General features: G+C 32.8%; 1 protein-coding gene across 1 annotated transcript; it reads right to left on the bottom strand.

Moving 5' to 3' along the window:
- Window positions 1–3,699: 3,699 nt before the first annotated feature.
- Window positions 3,700–4,584, bottom strand: LOC130934922 (uncharacterized). The gene has a single exon (XM_057864442.1). It carries the CDS (start codon window positions 4,582–4,584, stop codon window positions 3,700–3,702), a length of 885 nt encoding a protein of 294 aa, XP_057720425.1.
- Between the last annotated feature and the right edge of the window lie 6,366 nt (window positions 4,585–10,950).

Below are 10,950 nucleotides of genomic sequence, written 5' to 3'. Positions count from 1 at the left end.
TCCTTTGATTTTTGGCAGAAGAATAAACAGTGACTAATGGTTTCTGGACTGAGATTGCAGTGCCTACAGAGAGGGGATATTGTGTGGATGCAACGGTGGAGGTTCTCCAGAACCGGGAGCTTCTCGTGCAAACATCGCCAGAGGAAAAACTTGATTTTTGGAAGTAGGGGCATTTTCCAGAGCTCCACCCATGTGGCTTTGTGCTGCATCAATTCGGGGCAATAATCAATTGGAGAATGATAGAACAGGTAGGCAATTTGGTAGCCTGAGCTGACTTCGTATTTTTCGCTTTTGGTTCTGGCCCAAAATAGATGATCATCACCTTCCTCAATTTTTATTAGTGAAATACGATTAGCCATATCTGAAGAGAAAATACTGTTGATTAATTCCAGGTTCCATTGTTTGCTAGGCATGATTAGCTCATTCACCCATGCTACTTCTAAATTCTGATTGCTGATGACTGAGCTGTGTGAGACAAGGAAAGGTTGGGATGTAGCTACCACGGATCCTGGGAAACGCGAATGCTGTTCTCATTGCCTACCCTCCAACATATGCCTTTTTCTAGAACTTTGCGGCCCTCCAAGAGACTTCTCCAGCCCCAAGAAGGTTGGTTTCCTGTCTCTGCTCTCATGATATTGCTGTAACGGTAGTACTTGCCTTTGAAAATTTTGGACAATAATGACTGAGGTTGTGTAGCTAGTTTCCAGCATTGTTTAGCAAGTAGCGCTAGGTTCTGAGCTCGCAGGTCTTTAAAACCAAGGTCACCCTCCTTCTTTGGTCTAGATATGGTGTCCTAACTAATCCACGCCATCTTTCTTTCTGTTCCTTTTTGCCCCCACCAAAATTGGGTGAGAATACTGTGAATCTCGCAAATTAACGTATCTGGAAGCCTGAAGCAAGAGAGTGTGTAAATAGGAATGGCCTCCCCGACTGCCTTAATTAGTACATGTCTACCTGACGTAGATAGTAAATGTCGTTTCCACCCCTGGATCTTTTCTCTCACTTTTTCTTTAATAGCCCCAAATGTCTCTTTCTTCGACCGATTAACCGTTGAAGGGAGCCCCAAATACTTGTCTTGTGCTCCTATGTGTCTAATGTTGAGCCTGTTAGCCAAGGCGGTTCTCATTTTCCCCGGGGTATTATTGCTAAAAAACCCAGCTGATTTAGATAAGTTTACTTTCTAACCACTAAAGCTTTCATATAGAGTAAGGATCTTCAGGATATTATAACAGCCATCCTCCGAGGCCCTACTAAATAGGATAGAGTCGTCTGCGAAGAGTAGATGATTGATAGGAGGGCATCTTCTATTAATCTGGATACCAGAGATAAGACGGTTTTGCTCTGCCTTGTTCAGCAGAAAGGATAAACCTTCTGCACAAAATAGAAAAAGATACGGTGATAGAGGGTCTCCTTGTCGGATTTCTCTATTTGGCTTAAAAAAAACCAAAGGGTTGACCTTCAACAACAACAGAGTAAGAAACTGTAGTCACCACCTCCTGAATCCAACCTATCCATCTAGGATCAAATCCTAACTTTCAAAGCATGAACCATAAAAGATGCCATTCCACTCTATCGTAGGCCTTACTCATATCAAGCTTTACGACCATTTCAGTATTCAAGCCCGTCTTCTTGGTTTTCAAGTAATGCATACATTCATGAGCTATAAGTATATTATCACTAATTAGTCTTCCTTTTAAGAAAGCACTTTGATTAGGACTAATTAGTTTATTCATGATACTCTGTAGCCGATGAACAATCACTTTAGAAATAAATTTATAAACCACAGAGGATAAGCTAATCGGCCTGACCTGTGTCATGTTTATAGCATTCGGAATCTTTGGGATTAAACAGATCTGTGTGTGGTTGAAACTTCTGAGTATCTTACCTCCAATAAAGAAGCTTCTCACCGCTCGAAACACATCCCCAGCCACAATGTCCCAGTAATAATGGAAGAACTTTGCTGTGAACCCATCATCACCGGGTGCACTTTCAGAGTGCACACTAAACACAGCCCGTTTGACTTCTTCTAGAGAAACTGGCCGTAGTAATCTTCTATTCATGGCTGAAGAAACTTTGGGAAGAAAGTCTTCAAATTCCCCCTCCGGATCAGTTGAGTTGGTAGAAGAAAATATATCTCTAAAATAGTCTTCTGCAACTAAGGCTATATCAGCTCGAGAGGTAGCAAAGCTCCGATCATTCCGTTCCAATTTCCAGATTTTATTACGCCGAACCCGGGATTGAAATGATTGGTGGAAGAATTTAGTGTTCTTATCCCCTTCCTTCAGCCATTTTATCCGAGACTTCTCTTTCCAGTAGCTCTCCTCCCTACCATAAGCGTCCTCCAGCATGTTTTCCAGCTCCTCAACCTCAATTCCTCCATTAATTCCTGTCTCTCTAAGCTCTTCTATTTTTTTTGAGAATCTCCTCTATTTCAGCTTTAGAGTTGGATTTGGATGTTTGCTGCCATTGCACAAGACGATGTCTGCAGAGTTTCAGTTTTTGAGCTAAAACAAACATCGCTGAACCTTTAACATAGGAGTTCCATGCCTCGGTAATAACCCCTCTAACCGCCTCGACCCCACACCACCTCTGTTGGAACTTAAACCTGCGTTTAGATCTCTCAACTTGAGGACTGGTATCCAATAATAAAAGGGCATGATCAGATCCATTTTCCTGCATCCTAGTCACTGTATTAGTAGGAAACATGTGCAGCCAGCTGTTGCTTACCAAAATACGGTCTAGTCTTTCTAAAATCTACTCTTCTCCTCTCCTTTTATTGGACCAAGTGAAATTTCTACCCACCATACCAAGATCCATCAAGCTACTTCCATCAATAAAGTTATTAAAATCTGAAATAGAGGACCAAGATTTCAACCCTCCACCCCTTTTCTCCTCCTGACTAGCAATGGCATTGAAATCTCCCATCACAATCATTTCATTTTGCATTTGCTGTATAGTAGCTGACAGCTCATGGAATTGACCAGCCCTAACTTGTTCATTTGTGTTAAGATAAACACCAATTAAACCCCAATTCAGTCTATTAGACAAGTCTTTGACCGTGGCAGCAATGTAGTACTCTTTCTCCGAGACGATTTGCACTTTCACCCCTTCCTTCCAAGCCAAGACTAAACCTCCCGCTACCCCAATCGGGCTCACAATTCTCCAAGACTCAAACCTGCATACCCGTAGCGTCCTTTCCACCATTCGAGGTTGATTCTTAGTTTCACAAATGAATACCACCTCGGGGGAGTGGGATCGACAGATCCCTTTAAGGTTTTGGACTGTCAGGGGTCTCCCCAAACCCCGACAGTTCCAACTTAAGATCTTCATGAGGTTTTGGGTGCCAATTGACGGCTGGCACCCTCCACCTCCTTATTACCACCTGAGGCTTCCTCCAAACAGGGCTTCTTTGAGCTGCCACTATTCTCCTTACCAATATACCCCCTTTTATAGACAGTGTAGGTCTCCCCATGGCTCCCTATTTGCCTAGCAAGTTGTTTGATACTTTGCTTTCCTCCTCTGTCCTCCTTAGCCTCGCTCATAGTAATCATATTCTTTTCACTATTCATTGGGATGGGTCTGTCCTGCAGAATATCACTTGTAACGGTATCCGCCGGAGCCTTCCAAGCGTCTGCTAGGAAACCATTCCCTTCCTCTGCAGTCATTAAATTATGAGTGGTGGTCTTCCTTACCTGTTTCTTATCCCCTTTTATATTTAAAATCAGCAAAATTCTCCAGTAGCCAAGAGGGAGCTGGTTTCTTCCTTGGTTTAGGGGTGGAAGAACCAGGAGCCCTGGCATAAGACGAGTTTGAATTCGATTTACTCTCAATTCTCCTTCCTACTTGATCTGCCTTCACCCATTCTCCAATAGCTTTTTCTCTAATACCGTCACTCGCAGAGTCATCCACCAGCTGTTGACAATGTTTGGAATCATGTCCTAGAAGCGCGCAGTAGGTGCAAAATGTTCCTAGCCTTTCATATCGAAGCCCTACTTCGATCAATTTTTGATTTGGTCCAGTGATCTTCATCGAATCCCTCAACCTCCTATCCCCTTCTATCTCCACATTCGCTTTAATGATTCGAGTTTCTTTCCCTCGCACCTCATATAATCCAACATCACCAATGCTTCCAATCTTCATACCAAGTTTACGTCCAACTTCAATTGTTTTAAACTGTTCTGGCAAGCCCCATATTTGGACCCAAATTGGAAAAGTAGATATAGCATTTTTGCCTTCCATCGGATCTTCCTTCCATCTCACAACATGGAGGATAAAGTTCTTAAATAGCCAAGGGAAACCTCGTTCAACTCGTGCAACGTCTGTATCCTTATAAAAAAAGAACTGAAATTGATTCTTGCCTTTGTCTACGACTCTCAATCCTTCCGGTCTATTCCATATTGCAGTCATAGCCCCTTCCATTGTGCCTGTTGAAAAGGTGCGATCAGCAAATATTCTCCCATTCAAATTCTTTAGGCATGCGTGCAAACCTTCAGAGATGTCTTCCTCTTCAAGCACCACCACCTCCTCTGTGTTCTCCTTGTCTTCTTCTACTGTATGTTGTTGATTACCTCCTAATGTATCCATACTGATAGAATAAAGAATGAAGAAATGTTTGGTGTATTGTGATTGTAATTATCAATTGTATTGGTGAAACCATGTTAAGAAACCCTAGCAGAGCACGAAGAAACCCTAACAGGGCACTTGAACCTGATTTATTGTATTCGATTAAATTTGATTTCTTTATAAATATTTGACTTTGCCAATTATTTTTTACTAATTGTTTACTTGCCGCTAGTTTTTTTTATTCAAGGTAAAAGAGGTCCATAAAATTGTTTGACTTATATAAAATTTTTACTATTTTTGTAAATTAAATTAGAATATTAAATAATATAAAATTTATTTTTTTTTTTAATTTCAAACTTTTTTATCTTTAATGTCTTTTAAATTATTTTGGTATTTTTTTAAAATTTCTGTGCTGGTGTATTTTTCATTCATAAAAATATGATATTTTTTAGTATATTATTTATTTTTTCTGTTGACATATGTTTTGATATTTTTTATTTAATTTGAAGAAAAATAGGAGTGAAATTGACTAAGGACATAAAGAACCAATATAAAGAATTATGTGTACTCTTATTTAATATAAACCCGCTTCGGTACTCCCATTTCAAAGTCAAATTTTACTCCAATTTTATATACTTTAATTTATTTTGTATACATTCAGCTATTTTTTTTTATTTCAAACTTTTTTATATCTTTAATGTCTTTTAAACTGTTTTGGTATTTGTTTTTTGAAATTTTTGTACTAGTATAGTCTTCAGATTACGAGAATATGATAATTTTTTTGTTAGTATATTATTTATTTTTTTTGTTGATATATGTTTTGGTGTTTTTTATTTAATTAGAAGAAAAATATGATTGGTATTATCTAAGGACATAAAAATATCAATATAAAAAATTATATGTACTCTTATGTACTCTTATTCAATATAATCTCTTTTTTCAATTCGTACTCCCATCTAAAAGTTAAATTTAAACATATTCTTATTGGACCACACTATAGTAAATTGATACAGATTTACGTCAGCGCAGTGACTTACTTGATTTATCCTTAACTAATATTTTATAGCTTGGTTGATCGTCTATCTTTGTCTACCAGCGATGGATTGGAGCTCCATGTTGAAATCTCCGATGATGATGATGATGATGCCATGGCGGATGAGAGCGTTGGTTCGTGTTGAAGAAAGTGTATGATGATGATGATGATGATGATGATGAAAAGAGTGTGAATTCCTCTTGAAGAAAGTGTTTGGTCACACTATGATACAAAGATAAATTGATATAGATTTACAGATATTATGGGCTTTTTTTTCGGACTTAAACATTTTATGGCTTAAAAGAATATAGTGTTTTGGCTCTGTTATTACACAAGCTCAGCTTTATACGTAGTTGGACTGAGTTTTTGACTTGTGAATTTTGTTAAGTGAAATTCATTAAAAAAAAATTTAATAGCCTAACTCTGCAGGAACATTTTTTTGTTGTTTTGTGTATATTGCAGAGTTTTGATTCACCACCTTTTTATCAAGAAATTGTAATATAATATGTAAATAAAATTTTGTATTTACAGAATTATTGTGCTGTTTATGTTATTTATTTATGTAAATAGTAATGTTTAACTTTATAGAATAAATTTGTTAAGAGAATAAAATACGTACTCCACGTACTCTTGATAAACACTAATTTGTTACATCTGTGGGATAATTTATAGGTACCGTCTTCTTTTTTAAATTAAACTGTTTTAATTATTGATTTATATTTATTAGTTTTTTAGTTCAACCAATTTTCGTGATTCAATTAAAATAACTGTTTAATAAAAAAAAATTAAATAACTGTTTTATAATAAAATAATAAATAAAATATAAATAAATACATTCAAATATAATTAGTCCAATATAAACTTTAAAATATCATTTAAATTAAAAATACTACATTAATCATAATATTATAATTTCATTCAAATACACTTTAATAATAAAAAATCACAACAATTATATAAAGTCATATGCATTTTAATTTTTAATACACCTGTGTTTTGTCTACATTTAAATATATAAAGTCATATGCATTTTAACTTTTAATATTTGTAATAACATATAATTAGCTTAGTCTCTTTATGCAAAACAATATTATGATCTATGGGGTTTATTAAACTTTTCAAAATATTAAATTATAACTATTTATTTGTTATATTAAGTTATGGCCTTAAGTTATATGTTTTATTTATGATAATGTTTATCTATATATGCTACTTGGAGTTAATGCAACGTTATATTATAATAGTTTATTTTAATTCATATTAAAAAAAAGTATATTTTTATACTTTTCTATTATTAATAAAAAGTGATGCATCAAAATAGTATTTGTGAATGACGTGAGAAACATCAAAAAATAAAACTAAACATGAAATGAGAAATTTTTAAAACTATTAGACTTGACAACAAATAAAACAGTAACTAAACTAGAAGTAATAAATATCGCATTGACTTGTTCTAAAGTATATATTACTTTAGACATAGTCTTTTAATTAGAATAATATTACTTTATAGGTGAGAATAAAATAAATTAAAAAATTATTACAAATCTTTCTTAAATTGTATTAATGTTATCACAGCTACGATTTTATCTTTTGAATTTTTAAATTAAAAACTTAAAAGAAAATTCAAAACTAAAAAAAGACAAGAGAACTACAAGAACCACTCCAAATTAAGAAGTTTGTGAAGAATGAAGATAGCACAAACCCGCCATAGTATATCTATAATTCAAAAATAGTACATGAAAGTAATTAAAAAAATAACATAAATATATATATATATATATATATATATATATATCTCTAATTCAAAGTATATTAGTTTAAAAGTATTTTTTGTTTTAATATTTGGTAATATTGCATAATATATTTGTTATTATTAATACTAGTACTTTATTATTAAAGAGATTTTTGAAATATTTTGTAAAATATTGACCAACTTACCGATAGAAAAAGGTGAAAGACGACTTTGTTAATTAATAAATAGTTGAAGACAATATATTAAAAAAGCTGAAATATATACTAATAAATAAAAACTCTACCACTGATTTAAGTCGATTGAATGATTAGTTTATTTATCCGTTTAAATAAATATTTGAGATTTAAATTTTATTTTATATATATAATGATATATTGACTAACCACAAATTCTTAAATAAAAATTTAATCCATAATAAATTAGTCATATACTTGCCGAATAAGAAAATATTGAAAAAAAAATCCTACTCTTCTCTTTTATGGGAGCAGAAAGAATGAATTGTCGATTAAATTAAATCAATGAATTCTTTAGTAACAAGTTAGCATCTAGATTAGGAATATTATATAATAATAATGAGAAAGCTACTGCCCCCATTTTTTGATCTCCAAGAAGCTTTGATTTTTGAAAAGGTAAAATTATGTAACGACATTGCAAGATTGCGTATGGATGCACATTACCAAAATGTGCAAATTGACTAATGACTAGCAAAGAGACAACTAGCCCATTCTCTCATTTTCGTCATTTGGTTTCTCCAACAACCAATTATTATGACCTTATAATATGGAATATTGTTAATAAGAGTAAAACACATTATTATTATTAGCTTAAGCATTATTAATTAACTAATACAAACACAACATGATCCCTTTGCAAGCTAGATCATCAAGCATTATCTATATATTATTGAAAAAGTATTGAGAACCAATAATAATTGTATATAATGTGTTTAATAAATTTAAAAAAAAAAGATAAAATTAAAATTAAAAATTAGATCATTAATTAATTATTTAATTTTATATTTTAAAATTTAAAAATTAAGATTAGTATTTAAATTCATTCATATTATGTATGGTTATTTCTAATTTTACTATAACTTCTAATACATATAACAATCCAAATTTTTGAAAATTAAATATTAAGTGATTTATGATTTATTATATTTGTTAATAATTTTACTTAATAAAAGTTTTTTTTAAAAGTAATTAAATTAAATTTTATAATATTTTTAATTTAAAATTTATTAAAATTTTTAAATAATTTTTACTATAATAAAATATTTTTAAAAAATAAAATAAATAAAAGAATTATTATTATTATTATTATTATTATTATTATTATTATTATTATTATTATTTGGCCGAAGCCATTTAAGAAAACATGAAGCCAAACATGGCTTGTATTATATTATTAGAATATTATATTATTACTTATTTATAACATGACACATGCTCCCTTTATATATATAACCAAATGAAAAAATTAGAAGCGTGACTTATGTGTTTTTATGCATATATACATACGTATAATTGTTACACATGCTACTTTTAACTATTAATCAATGACACCTAATGAAGCATTAGCCATCACAAATTATTCATTCATTCCTATTAGCCTTATCATTTTCATTTTTTTGCTTTCACCGCCGGATTGAACTTGGAAAAAAAGAAGAAAGAAAGGCCGAGAGAGAGTGTGTGAGCTTCCATGGAAACCATGAGTTTCCGGTTCTAATTTCTTAAAATTCGTAATTCCAATAAAAAATCTAATCCGGTAAAAATGTTTATATCTTTTTTCTCTACGTGTTGGCGTTACCTTTGTTCGGTGGAAGCTGACGGTGACATAGCTCCTCTTCCCTTTGAATTCAGCCAATTAGAGTTCTAGGAGGTACAGACGATTTTTGACATTTTCTTCTTCAATAGCTCGATTAGAAAGTTTTTCCAAAACTTCCGTTATTTTGATTTCGTACGGAAGTAGGAGATTTTATTTTAAAATTAATCGTTTTAATTTATGAATGTCATTAAAGTTTAGTGAATAAGTGCAAATAATTTATAAATATATCGTATCTAGTTTTATTGTTGTGAGTGGTTAATTGATGAAATTGAATTGTGACTGGTTGAATTGAGGCTGTGATTGATGTTGGTTTTCTGATTTTGATGGAATTATTTAAAATTTTGATTTATGAGATTATGCTGAATTGGTTAGTTGTGGCTGAAAATTCTGATTATTGAGTTGGAAAGTCGGTTTGATTGAATATTATGTAAACTGATTTTCTTTTCTTGATTTGGGGTTACTTTGATATTGAAAATAAATCCGCATTTGAAATTATTTGAGATAGTGGGAATGAGTTTTATTGATTTATAAAAAATGATTCTTTTAGTCTTTTGAAAGAGGTTTAAATCTGAAATGGTGTTGAAGTTGGTTTAGAAAAATCATGGTTAAGTAAGAACTGATTTTTGTATGAAAGAAGAACTTCTTGTAAATAAAGTAGTTTCTGAGGCTTGGAAAAGGTTATAAAGAGTGATGTTGGTTTTAAATAAAAAATGACTTGAATCCGGTTTATTAAATAAAGGGACCTCTGCCATAAAAGAGCAGAGAGAAGTGACCGAAAAGATATTGAGTATTGTTGGACCTTAGTACCAAGTGTCTAGTGAGGATAACGATACGTAACGCTCACTTGACACAATAGAGACGACTCAGTGAGGATTGCGATACGTAACGCTCACTGGAGGCCATGGGCTTTATGTGTGAATGATTGTGCGGGGATGCCCATGTGTATGGAATGGCTTCCAGGAGAAAGTGGCACATGCTTCAGCTGAAGAATCAACACCTGCAAGTACTTACAGAGGTCATGTTCGGCATACTTCAGCTGGAGAATTAGCGCCTGCAAGAAGTAGAAACTTGTAGAGGTTATGCCGCTGGAATGCCTTATCTGACTTGCGAGTCGGATTGCGTCGGGTGCGGGTCGAAATCGACAAATGAGCTCATTACCTGCGATAGGACTAGACATGCATCATCATTGTTTGCACATTTGCATTTGATTGTGTTTGCTTATCTTGTCTCTCTGTGATTGTGCTGTTTGTCTTATTGCTATTTGTTTGTACTGTTTGTCTTATTGCTATTTGTTTGTGTGTTGATTTGTTTCCTGTGCTATTAGTTTGTGTATTGAGGTGATTGATAACTGAGGTTGTGATTGAGATTTGTTTTAAGTTCGGAAATTTAAAGAAGGTAATTAATTATATAAAATAATAGTAAAAAATATTTTCAAAAGGTTTGATAAAAATATAGTTTTATTGAGTAAAGTTAATTATTTGCATATTATTTTATTACTCTTATGGCATTCCCATTTTCTACTGAGAACCCGTGGTTTGTTCTCACCCCAAAATCTTTCACCCTTTCAGTGTCACAGGTTTGAAGACTCAGTTTGAAGCTGCGAGCGATTATTAGTCTTATTTGCGTTAAGTTTATGTGTTGAGTCGCTTTCCTAGAATTCCCTCGCGCGCCTTTATTAGTTAACATTTTCTTTTATACAGAGAGATAGGAGTTGTATAGGAGTTGCATCTGAGTTTTATTTGAATTCTTTTGTATGATATTTATTATTCTTACT

Source organism: Arachis stenosperma, chromosome 6 (assembly GCF_014773155.1).
Source record: "Arachis stenosperma cultivar V10309 chromosome 6, arast.V10309.gnm1.PFL2, whole genome shotgun sequence".
In the NCBI taxonomy this organism is placed as follows: domain Eukaryota; kingdom Viridiplantae; phylum Streptophyta; class Magnoliopsida; order Fabales; family Fabaceae; genus Arachis; species Arachis stenosperma.
This window is presented reverse-complemented; position numbering and strand designations above follow the sequence as displayed.

Bases quoted from the DNA above. Each gene is read 5' to 3' on its own strand.
- LOC130934922 (XM_057864442.1), bottom strand. From the start codon at position 4,584: ATGGATACATTAGGAGGTAATCAACAACATACAGTAGAAGAAGACAAG.